At 34.3% G+C, this 19,204-nt stretch overlaps 1 protein-coding gene across 1 annotated transcript in view; it reads right to left on the reverse strand.

Moving 5' to 3' along the window:
* BCAS3 (BCAS3 microtubule associated cell migration factor) overlaps positions 1 to 19,204 on the reverse strand; it is a 619,018-nt gene that overhangs the window by 463,633 nt on the left and 136,181 nt on the right. Inside the window, exons 10-11 of the mRNA XM_058702849.1 lie at positions 8,819 to 8,926; positions 4,936 to 5,012 (exon numbers count right to left, since the gene is read on the reverse strand). Of these exons, the coding sequence (XP_058558832.1) occupies positions 4,936 to 5,012; positions 8,819 to 8,926 (185 nt within the window). The remainder of the gene's footprint in view (positions 1 to 4,935; positions 5,013 to 8,818; positions 8,927 to 19,204) is intronic.

A 19,204-nucleotide genomic window follows, 5' to 3' on the forward strand; every position in this document is an offset into this window, starting at 1 on the left:
CCTGTAACAGAGCTGTACTACATTCTAAACTATATTGGTTAACTAAACATCTTGGTAAAGGGCCACTGATGCTTTGAAACCAGAAAATAGCTGTGATAAAGGTTTTTCATCTTTAACAAACTGAGTTGGGGTTTTTTTTTTGTTGTTGTTTTTTTGGGTGTTTTTTTTTTGTTTTTTTTTGGGGGGGGGGTTGAGAAAGAAAGAGAGAGCATGAGCAATGTAGAGGAAGAGGGGAGAGAGAGACTCTTAAGCAGGCTCCATGCCCAACATAGAGACTGACACGGGGCTCAATTTCATAACTATGAGATCATGACCTGTGGGGTGCCTGGGTGGCTCAGTCGGTTAAGCGTCCGACTTTGGCTCAGGTCATGATCTTGTGGCCTGTGAGTTTGAGCCCCACGTCAGGCTCTATGCTGACAGCTAGGAGCCTGGAGCCTGCTTTGGATTCTGTGTCTCCCCTCTCTCTCTCTGCCCCTCCCCGACTCGTGCTCTGTCTCACTCTGTCTCTCAAAAATAAATGTTAAAAAAATTTTTTTCTTTAAAAAAAAGAAATGCAGTAAATAAATTTAAGCAGAATAAAAATGTTAATCACCATTACCATTCTCCAATAGGAGACAGCATTTCCTGAGTATATTTGACCAGGGCATTCTGATTTGCACATGTTGAAGGTCTAGTGTTCTGCCAACAGACTTTGGGAATTGTTATCTTTGGGGACTTAAAAGAAGGCAAGGTTGCTTTAAACTAAAGGTGTCAGGAAATAGTTCACATAAGAACTAAAACAGATACAGGGCCTGGAAAGATATGTAGCCTTAATACATTCTGGGAAGGCCAATTGAGGCAGGAAAATAAAGCAACAGTATACCTGCAAAGAAATGAGAATAATGAGTGGGGTTCAAAATAAATGTAGCATCAGCAGCATGAAAATGAGTTGTAGAAATAAAGAGTTGACAAGGATATTGGATATTGCTAAGAAGGTTTTTCTATGTTAAAAACCTTGGAAGCTGAGATGGTAGGAAATATGTAAGATACATGTCCCTGTTGGCCCAGGACATTTCTAGTATACCTGTTAACCAGACTTGACAAGAATTAAATCAAGTACAGTGTTTGTTCAAATAAAAAGACCTCAGTTTAGATGACATATTATATATGGTCATTTAGTGTATCAAAAATATAATTTTGTAAGTTCTTATCATTTAGATATACATAATAGAATATGTACTGATGAAATTAAATAATGTCCAGGATATGCTTCAAAATAATTAGCGGAAAGGTATAAATAAAAAAGACTACCCATGAACTGATAATTCTTGAAACTAGATGATAAGTACATGGTGGTTCATTATACCGTGACTTTATTTAAATAACAGTATGTACTTACTGAAATTTTTTTAAAAATGTTTCAATGGCATTCATAGGAGATGAAATAGTATTTCTGCAGCATTAATTTAATAAAACACAATATTTTCACCATATATATACTAAATGTCTATCAAATAAGCAAAATTATTAAAAATCAAAAACACATTTAACCATTTTAACGTAACTAAAAATTCATCTTCTTTCAACAAGAACTTCATAATTTCAAGGAAGGATGAACACTAATGGAGCGCCTGGGTGGCTCAGTCAGTTGAGTGTCCGGCTTTGGCTCAGGTCATGATCTCGTGGCTCATGAATTCAAGCCCCTCATGGGGCTATGCTGACAGCTCAGAGCCTGGAACCTGATTCTGATTCTGTGTCTCCATCTCTCTCTGCCCCTCTCCCTTCAGAGTACTCTGGAAGGCCTATTCTTATTCCAGTGTATCAAAAATATTACAAAGCTTGTGTCCTTCAAATCTAATTATAAATTCAATACATAAGTCTAATGATTTTATGCCAAGTGAAATACATCAGAGAAAAACAAATACAATGATTTCGCTCATATGTGGAACTTCAGAAACAAAATAAGTGATCAAAGAAGAGAGACAAAAAAACACAGAGTCTATAATACAGAATACAAACCAGGGGAAGGGGGAAGATGAGTGAAATAGGTGAAGGGGATTAAGAGCGCACATATCATGACGAGCACTGAGTAATGTGTAGAATTGTTGAATTACTATCACTTCTTGGCCTTTTGGCTAAGATCAAGTGTAGAATTGCTGAATTACTATATTGTACACCAACGCTTTTAAGTTGTTCCTTTATAATAAAGTTTAATTTTTCTTTTAAAATTCTATACTGGGTAATTAATTACTGAAAATCTGTATTTTTTACTTATTTACTAAAAAAACTATAAATAAATATGCTCTATAAAGTAAATATCTCTATTATTAAATCATTTATATTTATTAACTTCTCTTTAGTCACTGTGACAACTGAAGTTTTACCAACACTTATTACAAAGAAAGAAACTTAGATCTATTGGTAAGTATAATATTACTTTCAACATACACAGTCCAGTAGAGCCTAATGTTTAAATAAGGTTTAAATTTCAAAACATACATTGTTATTTAAATAAACTATCTTAACAAATTATGATTTGGGATTTTTCCGCCCAATTTAACACTCAGCTGAGACAGCAAAAGTAGGCTATCTTTATTTTTTAAAAAGAAAAAAGAAAGTAGTTCTATTCTCCTGAACTGATTTTAAAAGGTAAAATTAGCTAATAAAAAAATAGAGATTCTAAGTGTAAAATTAATATGGAGTCACAACAGGGGTGCCTGGGTGGCTCAGTTGGTTGAGTGACCGCCTTTGGCTCAGGTCATGATCTCACGGTTTGTGAGTTCGAGCCCCGCGTCGGGCTCTGTGCTGACAGCTCAGAGCCTGGAGCCTGCTCAGATTCTGTCTCCCCCTATCTCTGCCCCTCTCTGCTCATGCTCTGTCACGCTCTCTCGCTCTCTCTCTCGCTCTCTCTCTCAATAAGTAAACATTAAAAAAATATATAAAAAAATATATGGAGTCACAACAGAGATATCTGACTTTGCAGAAGTCAGGCCACACATATCTTTGATTAATGATGAAGGGCAGAAGACCACTGATAAAATGTAACATAAATGCTCAAAAAAACCTGGTATCTGAATCTGACTGAAGTGTTCACATTGTCCTGAGTCACTGCTCTGTAGCCCACACCCATGGAAGTAATGGATAGATTCAGACATGGCTCCTCAGATATGTTCTATTTCTCTATTGTTTTAATTGTAATAATGAGTAATACAAATATAATGTAATAGATTAATGCATAAGACCTGTATAAGAAACATTAAGCTAAAACAGGCCATGTAATATCCAAAGTTTCCCAGATTACCTATATAATACATTTGTGAATGAAGATGTTATTAACAAATATACATGTTCCTCAAAAACTTTTTAATTTTTTTACATATAAATGTAACAATATAAAATCCTGCCTAATGATCTACATTTAATAATTATTAAAATACAAATACATTTCTGATCACCATAAAATCACTGATAGCTGGATTAATGTACTCATTCACTCAAGAAATATTTAATGAGAGCCTACACTGTGCTAATCAATGTCCCAGGGGCCAAAGATATGAACGGTACACATTAGGCCTTGTGATAAAACAAAAAATATCCCAGTAACATGATCTCCATTATTATCTTTGTGGATCTCTGAGAGATGATTGCAAGCCAAAGACAAGTTGTCATAATTCTCCTTCCTAGTCTACAAAATTATAAACCATGCATTATGAGTTATTACCTTATGTGTTATATATCATATATAATACATGCGATTCCATATAAATTATAATGTACTAGTTATCTCAAGAACATGAGTTCTTATCAGAAAGGATAATGTCTACTACCCAGTGCTTAACACATAGCAGATATTTGATAAACCTAATGAATAAGTATGTAAATAACTGTGATACTTCAAGAGCTACAGCAATATGATTTGGATTCCCTAGTTATAACAAACCTGGGATCTGTTCCAACAAAACTATTTCTGCAGCATATGCATAATTATACTCTTTGGAAAAAACACATACAGTTTTGATGGTGAGTCAGAGAAGTTAAAATATAGAAGATAAGAATGAAAACTACTATTTTACTAGAAGTATAGTAAAAAAAAATTCTAACTCCAGACTTCCTTTGAACTCAGTTCCTACTGGAATCTCCACCTTGCTGGCCTGCCCTACAAATCCTGGACTTGCCAGCCCCCACAACTGCATGAACCAATGCCTTTCAAAAAAAACTAAAAATCAGTCAGGGGTGCCTGAGTGGCTCAGTCAGTTAAGCATCTGACTCTTGATTTTGGCTCAGGTCCTGATCTCACAGTTCATGAGTTTAAGCCCTGTATCAAGCTCTGAGCTGACAGCATGGAGCCTGCTGGGGATTCTCTCTCTCCCTCTCTCTCCCCCACACATGTGTGTGTGGATGCTCTCTCTCTCTCTCTCTCTCAAAATAAATAAATAAGCCTTAAAAAAAAAATCAGTCGACCACTCAGTGAGTGCGTGTATGGCTCCAGATTCTATGCTTATTTTTGCACTTTCAAACAGTACTAGAAGTCATGGGAGATGGAATAAGAAGGAGGGAGACACAGAAAGAGACTGAAACATTTCTCTAAGTTTCAAATCCCTCAGTTGCAATAACCCAGATATCTCTTCAAGTATGTTATGTTAATTAAGTAATTTAACACAGGCTTTGAAAGTATAACATAGATAGCTACATGAACCTAAATTAATCACAATTACTCAAGGAGACTAAGGAGAAATTGAGGCAATACAGTACAAGGTGTCCTCAATAACAGATAGAAAATGTGCTGTGGGTTGTAAAGATAGACCATAAAATTACAGTAGTAAGAGATCCACAGAAACACTGGAATATCATAATAATTGAATAACCACGAAACACTGATGTTATGATTACAATAAGTTTGCTGATTCTATCAAATAGTATAAACTCAAATGTATAAGAAATCAATTTGATACATACTTGTGACAAAAAATTTTTTTGTGAAAGTACAGCTATCAAAGGCAGCAATTTTCTCCTGCAAGACTACAACGAGGATCCTAAAATTAGAGGGGGAAAAAAATGTGAATGTGAAATTCTGTAAATTAAATTATAAATAAGATAAATCATTAGATTTAAATAAGTATCTACCAATGCAATTTTGGCAAGAAACCTCTGCCTGTTAAAATATAAAAACAGAACCACAAAATCCTTATAGTAATCAAGAAAAACATGATTAGAAGAAAAGTGACAGAACAAACTATAGCTTAAAAAATTATTTTTCTCTGAATAAAATTTTATTTTCATTCATTATTAATCAAATAAATCTATCTTCATTAGGAATGTATGAAATCAATAAACTGCTGGCTATTTACTAAAAGTGTTTTCCAGTGCTGCTCAAAGTCATGAAATTAAACATAAAATGGATTTATGTAACCTGTCACTTAAAATGATTGCTGAATTTCCCAACACAAGAGCAAAAGAAAGAAAGCAAACTCAGACAACTGTTATTCAGTATAAATGAGCCATTTCTGATTGATTCAATATATTAAAATTTAATCAGAATCTGTATGAACTATCTCCCAAAGCCCAAGATGTGCAAATAATTAGGAACATAATTCAGTTATAAAATTTTTTCATAATCAAAATTCCTAAAATACGTCCAAAATGAAGTTATTTTATAAATTATGTTTTAGAATACTTCTCCTTGCATAGCATTAATGTAAAGATACAAATTTCAAAGTCATTTTAATAATTAAAGATTACAATTGTTAAATATTTAACATACTCAGTGTTATTTTTCCAAATTTGGGGGAGGTAAGCCTGAGTAACAGATGTTAATGGTGAGCGGGAAAAAAGAAAAGTGTTGTCTTCAACATGCATGCTTTAATAATCTTGTTCATTAAACTGAGGGTTGATGGGGGGTGGGAGGGAGGGCAGGGTGGGTGATGGGTATTGAGGAGGGCACCTTTTGGGATGAGCACTGGGTGTTGTATGGAAACCAATTTGACAGTAAATTTCAAATATTAAAAAATTAAAAAAATAATAATAATCTTGTTCATTTGCTAATGCAAAACAAAATCCTTAACACAGTTGACAACACATAATAAATGATTCAGTCATGGCACTTAACATAAGAAACCAACCAATCCTCAGACCCAGGTTAAAGGCTTAGGGAACCCATAATAAGAAGGTGACAAACTCAAATGAGAGAAAACGCAGACAAACCAGAGATGAAAAGTTTTCCTATAACCAAGCAGCCCCTCCCCATAATACAGTAACAAAGAATGATTCCAACAAGGACAGTTTAATTTATTATGAATATTGCTAAGTCCAAAACACTGTGCCATAGAGCTGATTTGCAAAACCAAATGCAAAATTAGCCAGGCAAAGACCTGGTGAATAGATTTGACACTTTATAGAGCAAAATCTAAGCAGTATCCTGAAATCCGCATGATAGCTTTTCCTCTAACCTTCACCATTTGAACTCATGCAACTTCTAATGGGAAAATCAATTTTTAAAAATACTACATAATGTGCCCAAATCAACAGATGTTTTTTGTTGGAACATATCTTCAAATAGTTTTTCTTAAAAAAAAATAAAGGTAGAATATGAACATTTGCTAATCAACCAAATATCCAGAGAATTTCATAATCACTTTTCATTAATGATATCTCATATTCATAAATCACTCTTTTATCTCCTTTTACTCCTACTTACAAGTTTCACAATTACTAATTACTTACGACGAGCACACTGATGACTACAAAAAAATTAACTGTATTAATTTTCAATGTAATTTATATCTGTTAAATATTAAATGTGCTCATTATTTCATGGCTAAAATTAAAAGCGATAAACACAAAAATATTTGTTGTAGGAAAAGCTGACCTAACTGCAGTACTTGGAACACAGTACTTGGAACAAGTGCAGACTTAAGAAAAACCCAAATCTGCCATTCACAGCATCTGTAACAGGTTGTGGTTTTTTTAATGTTTTATTTATTTGTGTGTGTGTGTGGGGGGGGGGGACAAGCGGGGCACGGGCAGAGAGAAAGGAAGACACAGAATCTGAAGCACGCTCCAGGCTCTAAACTGTCAGCACAGAGACCAACGCAGGGCTTGAACTCATGAACCATGAGATCATGACCTGAGCCAAAGTCGGAAGCTTGACGAACTAAGCCACCCAGGCACCCTGTCTCTGTAACAGTTTTAAAATATTTTGCAAGAAATACTTTTTTAAAAATTTAACTGCACTTTGTTCCTCTGTTTTCTAGTGTATTTGCGTATTTGTAGTACTACAAGTAAATTGTGCTCTACAAATCTTATTTGTACTTAATCTCCCTTTCCAAGTGTGTGCAAGTTGCTGTTTGGCTAAGTAGGTATGTAATCTGTTGTGTGAGACAGCACAAGGACACTTGAAAAAGGGCTTTCATTACATTTTCCCAGGTTAAATATATTATCCATTGGATCCAGCCATTCAATAATGTTGATTTTGAATAATTTGCTGTGTCATTGGATAATTACATTATCCCAGCAATAATATTTCTGTTTCCTATAATTTTGAGTTTGAGATTATTTAAAGTATAAATATGCATAATAATTAGATCTTCACTATGAACTGCACACTATCACTGAACAGCTTTTCTTTGTCCTAGTTCATGTTTTTATACTTGAATTCAAACACTTTTTTTCATTAGTATCAAAGCCCACATATCCTTTTAGTTTGCATTTGTCAGGTCTGTCTTTAGCTTCTTTTTATATTCAGCCTTTGAGTCACTTTTTGAATCTCTTTAAAATCTAACCCAAGAGTCTTTTATTACAAAATTTATTTTATATTGACACAGCACAAAATATTGTGTTTTCCATGTTCCATGTGTTTGCTTTTTGATGAGATGTTCAGATTTACAGTTTGCATCCATGACCTTGATCAAGACATTTTCCAATGCAGGGCTGCAATTTTCTCAAACGTAAAATGAAGTGCTGAGTAATAGAAGATTCTTAAGGTCCCTTTCTCCCCTAATATTCAATGGCTGTAAGTTAAATCTTCATTATCATTAGGTCAGGTTCAACCCAGATCTGAGTGTTTTCTTAGAGATTTTAACAAAATAGATTTGAAAGAAGGAAAATGTATCTAGTCCATGCTTTAGTTCTACTGTTAAATATAAATAAATAACAATATTTAAAAGCCACTTTTATTGTTCAGATATATGTTTTGTTTTGATGAATGCTAACAGGAAAGTTATATTTCACATTATAAACCAGTAAACCCACAGAAGTTCATACATTCTATATATTAAAAAGCTATGTTATACATGTAAAAAAGTTCCCCAAAGCAATGCTTAATCTTTGTACATTTGCTTACTTTTTGTTCTTTTCCATTTCAGTTTTAAAATACTGATTATGACTCGCTAAACTTAATTCACTAATGGATCAAGACTGGAAGTTTGAAAACATTCATTCAGAAATCTTAACAGTTACTCCACTTGGCAAAATTCAGGGAAGGTATTTTGTAACTTTAAAAAAAATAAATAAATCAAAGATAGTCAATGATACCAGTAGAGCTCTACATGCCCAGGAGGTGCATTACTTTGTATAAGAAACACATGAAAGGGGCACCAAAGTGGCTCAGTCAGCTGGTTAAGCATCCCACTTCGGCTCAGGTCATGATCTCGAGGTTCATGGGTTTGAGCCCCACATGGGGCTCTGTGCTGACAGCTCTAAGCCTGAAGCCTGCTTCGGATTCTGTGTGTGTGTCTCTCTCTCCCTTCCCCTGCTCAGTCTGTCTGTCTGTCTCTCTTCTCAAAAATAAATAAACATTAAAAAATATTTTTTAAAAAGAAGAAATACATGAAAAAGTGCTTACCGCTTGTTGCAGTGGAGATCATAGATAGGTGTTTTAAACTGAATAGACTTGACCATCTCACCAGTACGAAGTGAATATAGATCTACACAACAGTAAGGTGGACTTGTGCTAAAAGAAAGAAAGAAAGAAAGAAAGAAAGAAAGAAAGAAAGAAAGAAAGAAAGAAAGAAAGAAAGAAAGAAAGAAAGAAAGAGAGAGGGAGGGAGGGAGGGAGGGAGGGAGGGAGGGAGGGAGGGAGGGAGGGAGAAAGAAAGAAAGAAAGAAAGAAAGAAAGAAGAGAGAGAGAGAGAGAGAGAGAAAGAAAGAAAGAAAGAAAGAAAGAAAGAAAGAAAGAAAAACAAAAAGAAAAAAAGACAAAAGCCATATTTTTAAAAATGTGGGGGGAGCCAGTAAACTCTATATTTTCTTATTAACATAATCTTAAAACCCCTAATTAACATAATAGAAGGAAATTTACTTGAACTATTAAAATAGTTCATAATATCATAATATATCCCAATCAATTCATTTCATTAATGCAAAATTAAGGGAAAAAAAGAAAATGAAACTCATTCACCAAATTATCACTATACAAAAGAAAACTATAAGATTATCTCAATAAATACATAAAAGTATTTGATAAAATTAAAAACTTGTTCATAAGAAATATTTCATTAATCTGATAATGTATAGTAACCTTAAAACTAAGAAAAACTATCAATTGTATATAATGGTAAAACATTGAAAACCTTCACCCTAAAATCAGGAACTAGACAAGAATACTCATTATTACCACATCTACTCAAGACAGTATGGAAAGTCCTGTGCATAAGGCAAGAAAAGAAATTACTATAAGGAAGAAAAAAAGCTGTCATTATTTGCCAAGAATTTGCCTGTGTATGTATAAAACCCAGTAAGACAAATCTGTATGTCAAAATATACATAAAGACAACCCCACAATAAAGAAGAACCATTACTATATGGATTAATACATGAATTAATTGGTAATATGGATTGCTAATTAATTGACATATCAATTTACCCTGGTCACTAGGTACAATACCACCCATATTTTTATAAATTAAGGACAAACCATTATAAAGTGAAATTTTAAATCCATATATATTGGATATATGAATATATTGAATACCTTGGAATAAATCTAAGTAAAAATTTTGACATATTTACACAAAAAGAAACAAAACAAAACAAATCAAAATAAACTGAAGTATATACCATAGGCTGACAGACTTTCTAAACTGAAACAGTTCAACTCTAATAAAAAATCTACCAGAATGAGACCTCACTCCAAAATGTATATAAATATACATTCCACATGATCAGATTATTTTGGAAAGGTATAGTAATTAAGAGACTGGGTTCTTGACTCTAGAACAGATAAAGAGATTCATGTTTCCACCTTAACAAGGTAGGAAAAGAAGAACAAGTTAAATCCAATAAAAGTGCAATGAGGGAATTAATAATAAAATACAATATGAAATCAATGAATTGAAATGGGAGTAAGCAAAAGAAAACATGAAACCTAGTTTTCTGAAACCAATCTACAAAGAAACAAATAATTTGACTATTCCAGTATCTATAAAAGAAACTGAACTGATAATTTAAAACTTCTCACAGTGAAATCCTTGTAAAAATGGCTCATTTGTAAATCCTATTAATCATTTAAACAAAAATGTTTAGATATCCTACATAAACACTTTCAGAAGGTAGAAGAGGAGTAACTTCTCAACTTATTTTATGAAGCAAGTAACACCTGATTGCAAAACTAAACAAATACTTTGGAAGAAACTACAGATACATTTCTGTATCTATGTATCTCATGACTATACATAAAAATTCTCCAACAAAATATTAACAAATCAAATCCAGCGATACAAAATGAGACGAGGTTTATCCCAGGAATGAAAGGTTGTTGCATATAAGACAACTTCAAATTGCTGAAGGACATCTACACAGACTTAAAAACAAAACAAAACAAACAAAAAAAAACTTTCACCAAAATATCAAGAACAAGGCAAACCTGTCTGCTCTGACCACTCTCATTTAACAAGTTAATTTCTAAATATTTATGAAAATTTGCAAAACATGATTAGTGACTTTATATGTATGAAACATTATTAATCTATAATAATTAAGATAATAGGAGATGTCACCTCACATCTGTTAGAATGGCTATTATCAAAAAGATAAGAAATATGAGTTAGCAAGGGTGCAAAGAAAAGGGAACTCTTGTGCATTGATGGTGGGACATGTAAATTGCAGCACTCACTATGGAAAATAGTATGGAGGTCCCTCAAAAAAATTAAAACCAAGAAACAGACTCTTAACTATAGAAAACAAGCTGATGGTTACCAGAGGGGAAGTGAATGGGGGTATGTGAAATAGGTAAAGGGGATTAAGGGTTGCACTTGTGATGAGCACCAGGTGTTGTATGGAAGTGTTGAATCACTAAATTCTATATCTGAAACTAATATTATGCTGTATGTTAACTGGAATTTAAGTTAAAAACAATTTTTTTAAGTAAAAATATCATATGATTCAGCAATTCCACCTCTGGGTATTTATTAAAAAAAAAAAAAAAAAAAGGCTCACTCAAGGGGCACATGGTGGCTTAATGGGTTAAGCGTCCAACTCTGACTTTGGCTCAGGTCATGATCTCGCTGTTCGTGGGTGGGTTCAATCCCCGGACAGAGTTCTGCACTGGAGCACGGAGCCTGCTTGGGATTCCGTCTCCCTCTTTCTACCCCTCCCCCACCTGCTATCGTCCTCAAAATAAATAAACATAAAACTTAAAATAATAATAATAATAATAATAATAATAATAATAAAAGATACATCATGCACTGGTATGTTCATTGCAGCACTATTTACAACAGCCAAGACATGGAAGCAACCTGGATCCATCAATGGATAAAAGGATAGAGAAAATGTGGTAGATACAGATATACATACACAATAGAGCATTATTCAGGCATTTTTAAAAAAAGGAAATCTTGCCATTTGTGACATGGATACACCTTGAGGGCATTATGCTGAGTGAAATAAGTCAATGACAAATATTGTATGATCTCACATATATGCGGAATTTAAAAAAAAAAAAAAAAAAAAAAAGATGAACTCATCAATTCAGAGAACAGACTATACTTGCCAGAGGTAGGGGGTAGGCAAAATGGGAGAAGATGGACAAAAGGAAAAAACACCCAGTTAGAAGATTAATAAGTCCTGCGGATACAATGTAGAGCATGGTGACTATAGTTAACAATACTGTATTAGGGGCGCCTGGGTGGCGCAGTCGGTTAAGCGTCCGACTTCAGCCAGGTCACGATCTCGTGGTCTGTGAGTTCGAGCCCCACGTCAGGCTCTGGGCTGATGGCTCGGATCCTGGAGCCTGTTTCAGATTCTGTGTCTCCCTCTCTCTGCCCCTCCCCCGTTCATGCTCTGTCTCTCTCTGTCCCCAAAATAAATAAAAAACGTTGAAAAAAAATTAAAAAAAAAACAAAAAACAAAAAAACAATACTGTATTATATATTTAAAAGTTGCTAAGAGAGTAGGTCTTAAAAGTTCTCATCAAAAGTAAAATATGGTAACTGTGTGGTGACAAATATTAACTATACTTACTGTGGTGATCATTTTGCAGTATACACAAATATCAAATCATTACATCATATACCTGAAACTAATATAATGTCATATGGCAAGTGTATCTCAATTTAAGAAAAAAAATGGTATTATGATACTGGTCTGAGCCCAGACATATAGGTCAAGGGAGCAGAATAGAGCGTCCATAAATAAACGCACATGTATGACCTAATGATTTTCATCAAAGGTGCCATATAATTAAGTGATGAAAGAATAATTTTTAAACAAATGTTGCATTTAAAAATTAGTTACTTGCATGGAAGGAATTAAATTTTTCCCTAACTTATGTATAAAAAATAACTCAAAATAGATCACAGCCTAAGAATATAAGAACCAAATAGTTTCTAGAACAAAATATAGATAAAATGTATTTTTTTAAGATTGATTGATTCATTGATTGATTGATTTATATGCAGGGGGACGGGTAGAGAGAGAGGGACAGAGAAAATCCCAAGCAGGCTCTGTGCTAGGATTCAGCACAGAGCCTGATGTGGAGCTCAAACTCAAGATCATGAGATCATAACCTAAGCCAAAATCAAGACTCGGACACTTCACCACCTGAGCCATCTAGGCGCCCCTAGATAAATCTATTTCTTAAATAAGAAAAAGAAAGTATGAACACAGACATAACTGACAACACAAAATTATCAAAACAAATTTTATTTTTTGGGGAATGCAAGCTGGTGCAGCCAATCTGGAAACCAGTATGGAGGTTCCTCAAAAAACTAAAAATAGAACTAACTACCCTACGACCCAGCAATTGCACTACTACGCATTGATCCACAGGATACAGGTGTGCTGTTTCGAAGGGACACATGCACCCCCATGTTTATAGCAGCACTATCAACAATAGCCAAAGTATGGAAAGAGCCCAAATGTCCATCAATGGATGAACGAATAAAGAAGATATGGTATATATATACAATGGAGTATTACTCGGCAATCAAAAAGAATGAAATCTTGCCATTTGCGACTATGTGGATGGAACTGGAGGATATTATGCTAAGTGAAATTAGTCAGAGGAAGACAAGTATCATATGACTTCACTCATATGAGGACTTTAAGAGACAAAACAGATGAACATAAGGGAAGGGAAACAAAAATAATATAAAAACAGGGAGGGGACAAAACACAAGAGACTCTTAAATATGGAGAACAAACCGAGGGTTACTGGAGGGGTTGTGGGAGGGGGGATGGGCTAAATGGGTAACGGGCACTAAGGAATCTATTCCTGAAATCATTGTTGCACTATATGCTAATTTGGATGTAAATTTTAAAAAATAAAAAATAAAATTTAAAAAAAATTTGTAATTGATATTTAAAAATGAACAAGCAAGCCCCATATCGTGAGAAAATATTTTCAAAAGATATATCTGACTAAGGGTTTGTACCCCGAACATAAAAAGAACTCTTATCATTCAACAATAATGATACATACAACACATTTTTTAATGGCCATAATATTTGACACTTTACCAAGGAAATACAGAAAGGGCAACTAAACACTTGAAAAGATGCTGAACATCATGGAAATACAAATTAAAACCACTAAACCACTAAGGGATACCACTATACTCATTAGAATGGCTAAAATTTAAGACTGGCAATATAAGAATGCAAAGTAATTAAAACTGTCATACACTGCTGTTAGGAATGCAAAATACTCACTTTGAAAAATAGTTTAGCTGCTTTTTATACAGTGAACATACCCTTACTGTGTGTCACATCTAGGTAATTTGTTACTCATAATAACAAAACACTTAAATGTAAGTCAATAAGTGAATGGATAAATATACTATGATATATTGAGGTAATGCAATATTACTCAGCAATTTTGAAAAATGAATTATCCATACAAAATGAATCTTAAAACCATTAGGAAGTGAGAAAGAAAAGGTCAGATACAAAAGTCTACACACTGCATGAGTCCCTTTTCAATGAAAAGCTTCAAAGGTAAAACTATAATTATTGGAAGTAGATCAGTTGTTGCCAGGGGACAAAGCAAGAGGGAGGTAAAGTGCCATGAGAAAATTCTGGGGATAATGGAAATGTTGCTGTGTCTTGATACACAACTGTATACAAGTGGCAAAACTGGGGTGGGGGGGAAACTAGTAAAACCTGAACTTCAATCTCTAAATTGACACAAGGCAAAAATTCTTTTCTGAATGTTCCCAACTAATTAATCCAGTCCTCTGCTGAGAAGCAATGAGTTAATAATGAATGAAATCTAACATTTTGCCAGACCAACTGGGAAGAAAAAAACAGCTTGTCACCTTCAATTAGCAGCTCAGTATAGCCACAGTACACTAGAAACTTGAATTCTGATCATTTCACTGGCATCCATACTATGTCACAACTGAGATTCTTCCTGCAGAAAATCTTCAATAGAAACAGACAAAACAAATACTATGAAGGCTCAGTTTAGAGTTGACCAAACAAGACTTGGTAGAATTGAAAAATCTACTTATATGGGGCGGGGGGGGGGGGGGGGACCTCTTATTCAATGCCTGACAGAAAAAAGATAATTCTTTTAAAACAAGAGTTTTCAGAAAGTCACACATTCATAAAGGAGTCAGTCATGCTATCTGCCAATAACACAGTTGTGTACACGCCTGACATATCCTTTTGTTCTCTATTTTTTCTCTTTTTAAAAGCCTTGACTATTTCCCTGGGACACAGCAAGACAATCTTAATTTTTCTCATGGGTAGGCTGATGAGAAAGCTTTCCATAACAGCAGCAGTGTGCATGCCCCATAACAGAAAGGATATGTGTTAAACTCAAATGAAGATATGAAACAAGTTTTGACTCTGCACTCTAGTATACACCAAACAGTGCCACAAGAAAGTTGTTTACAGAATGAGTTTTCGTTAGATTTCTAGAATTTGAATGGGGTAACATTTTCATATGTTTGTGTCTGACATTTAAACATAAAGCTGTGACTTAACTTTACAATAAACCTAATTAATTCTTTAAGGAAAAAAGTTCCAATAGATATGTTGAGAGCCAAATGTAGAACGTAACTGAATATATCGCAAGCAAACACCAGAGGTTAGAAGAAAAAGCAGGAATGATACAGTTTTTATTATTAAATGGTTGGTTCAGGAACTCTAACTTGTGAACCCAGCACCTCTGTCTTACCAATACACAGACAGCAACATGCATAGTATAAAGTTATGTTACACTTTTTATAATAAATATAAAATAGACATGAATACAGGGGCGCTTGAGTGGCTCAGTAGGTTAAGCATCCGACTTCGGCTCAGTTCATGGTCTCACAGCTTGTGAGCTCGAGCCCCACATTAGGTTCTGTGCTGACAGCTCAGAGCCCGGAGCCTGCTTTAGATTCTGTGTGCCTCTCTTGCTCTGCTCCTCTCTCACTCATGCTCTGTCTCTCTCTCTCTCAAGAGTAAATAAAACATTTTAAAAATTTTAAAAAATAGGCACGAATACAAATTGTCCTTAACTGACCTTTTCTTTACCTAAGTAGCCTGTTTTATAGTAAGCAACCAAGAACATAAGTTGAAAATTTTTGTATCAGAATAATGTGTCACCTACTGTACCAGTGACCTATACCCATAAGGGAAATTATTAAGCTTCTATTAGAGAGTTTTGGAAAAGTCCTTCCGTAGCCAATGGTATGATATTTACATATTTCATCTATTTCAGTGAAGAGCATTGACTAGAACTACTTAAAGAGCAAATTTTTTTAAAAGCCTCCATTATTGAAAATGCAATGGTTAAATTAAGCAATAAGGAACTAAAAAACCAAGTAGTTACATTAGATTTCTCAAAAGGAAAAATATTGAAAGTATTATAAATACCACCTATAAATACCATCTATAAATATTATAGATAAACACCAAGAAAACACTAAACATTTCCATATAAATATCTTGCCTACTTCAGTATTTCTTACTTTCTATGTAATACTTTTCACCACATTAAAAATATTTTAATATATTTAATGTAATTTTTTTATTTTTAGAGCAATTTTTGCTTCACAGCAAAATTGAAAACGTACAGAGATTTTCCATATACCCCTTCCACCATTCATGCATAGACTACCTTTAACAACATCCCCCATCAGAATGGAATGTTTGCTACAATAGATGAATCTACAATGACATATAATCACCCAAAGTCCACAGCTTACATTAGGGTTCACTCTTGGTGTTGTACATTTTATGGGTTTGGACAAATTTATAATGGCATATATCCAACATTATAGTATCATAAGGAATAGATTCACTACCCTAAAATTCCTATATGCTCTGCCTATTCGTCCCTCCTTCACCCCCAACCCCTGACAAACACTAATCTTTTCACTGTCTCCATAGTTTTGCCTTTTCCAGAGAGTAGAGTTGAAATCATATAGGATGTAGCCTTTTCAGACTGGCTTCTTTCACTTAGTAATATGCATTTAACTTTTTTCCCCCATTTAATTTTATGGCTTAATAGTTAATTTTAGTCCTGATTAACATTCCATTACCTGGATGTCAACAGTTTATTTCTCCATTCATCTACTGAAGGATATCGTGATTGTTTCATGTTCTAGCAACTATAAATAAAGCAAATATAAACACCTATGTGCACTTTTTTGTGAAAATTTAAATTTCCAACTCCTTTGGGTAAATACCAAGCAAGGCAATTCATGGATTGTAATGGTATGAGTTTAGCTTTGTATGAAACTGCCAAACTGTCTAACAAAGTGGTTTTACCATTTTGCATTCCTCCCAGAAATAAATGAGAGTTCCTGTTGCTCCACAACCTTACCAGCATTTGATGCTGTCAGCTTTCTGGATTTGGGCCATTGTAACAGGTATATAGTGACATCTCATTGTTGTTTTAAATTGGCTTCCCCTGATGACATAAGATACGGAGCATATTTCCACATGCCCATTTGACATCTATATATTGTGTTTGAGGTCTTTTGCCCAATTTTTAATCAGGTTGTTCATTTTCTTATTGTTGGGTTTTAAGAGATCTCTGTCCTTTATCAGATGTGTATTTTCCAAGTGTTTTGTCACTGTTTTGTATTCTTATTCTATTGATGGTGTTTTTGAAAAGCAGAAGTATTTAATTTTAATGATGTCCAAATTTGTTCAGAAAATTGAATCTGTGAAGTACAGGATAACCTCAGAAACATTTCCAGAATAAAGAAGAAATGAATAAAAGGGATGAAATGGAAAACAACAGATAAAAATCACTGAACATAGAAATTCAATTTATGGAAATACATATCATTGAAGAAACTGCCTCAAGATTGTAGCATCAATCCCTACGTGATAATTTCCAGCCTGCCAGCCTACCCTATTTCTTAACTGCCATCCCCTACAATCACATAATTCCTTTAAATGAAAATCATGTTGAATCACTATACTGTATACCTGAAACTAACATAAAACTGTTGTTAATTATAACAAAATTAAAATAAAATGATTTTTTTTACAAAAAGCAAAATCATGTGTGTGGGTATGGGTGTGTAAACTGAATGATATACTGGGTAATTCAGTATATAATACACATGCCCAGAGCCAGATGTATGCTCAGAAAAGAACCACAAGGACACTAGACTTGCATCTCTGTCTGGGCCTTTGACTCTGCACAGGCTGGACGTGAGGGCTAAGGCAGAATAATAGATGGCATAACTACACACTCAAGGACTATTCCAGCTCAGTACCAATTTGCAAAAGTTAGAGTATTTATTTTTTCATTTTGGGGTCTGCCATTTAAGCAAACCTCTGTCAGGTCACTGACTGACTGCCAAGATAATAGAGATTTCAGTAATCACATAAGACGATAAACATACAAAAAGTTTGGAAAAGCCATTAAACAATGGGTAGATGCAGGCAAAACCAGCATACTCTGGGGAGGAGGACAACCTGATGTTCAGAGTTGCCGTATTGCAATATTCAAATGTCCACTGATCAACAAAAAATGCAAGGCATAAAAAAAAAAAAAACAGGAAAGTATGGCCTATTCATAGAAAATAAATTGAGAGGGGGGGCGCTTGGGTGGCTCAGTCGGTTAAGCCTCTGACTTTGGCTCAGGTCATGATCTCGCAGCCCGTGAGTTCATGCCTCGCTTCAGCTCTGTGCTAATAGGTCAGAACCTGGAGCCTGCTTCTGATTCTGTGTCTCCCTCTCTCTCTACCCCTCCCCCACTTGCACTCTGTCTCTCTCTCTCTCCCTCTCTCAAAAATAAATAAACATTAAAAAAGAAAACGAAAGAAAAAGAAAGAAAGGCACCTGGGTGGCTCAATTGGTTAAGTGTCCAATCTTGGCTCAGGTCATGATCTCACGGTTAGTGAGTTCGAGCCCCATGTCAGGCTCTGTGCTGACAGCTCAGAGTCTGGAGCCTGCTTCGGATTCTGTGTCTCCCTCTCTCTATGCCCCTCCCCAGCTCATGCTCTAAAATAAATAAAACGTCTCTCAAAAATAAACATTAAAAAAATTTTTTAAGGAAATTAATTGAAAGAAACTATCAAAGGAAACCAAAACATTGTACTTCTCACCATACAAAAAATTTAAATCAATTGATTTAAATATTATGCTCATAGAGCTAAAAGAAACTACAAGAGAGAAAGATGAACAAATTGAGAATATCAATAAAGATCTAGAAATTATGAAAAAAGGAATCACATAGAAATAATGGAACTAAAAAGTACAATAATTAAAATGGAAAACACAATAAACTTGAGAAAGAAAGAAAAAGAAAGAAAGAAAGAAAAAGAGAGAAAGAAAGAAA

The sequence above is a fragment of the Neofelis nebulosa genome, chromosome 16, assembly GCF_028018385.1.
Source record: "Neofelis nebulosa isolate mNeoNeb1 chromosome 16, mNeoNeb1.pri, whole genome shotgun sequence".
NCBI lineage: Eukaryota > Metazoa > Chordata > Mammalia > Carnivora > Felidae > Neofelis > Neofelis nebulosa.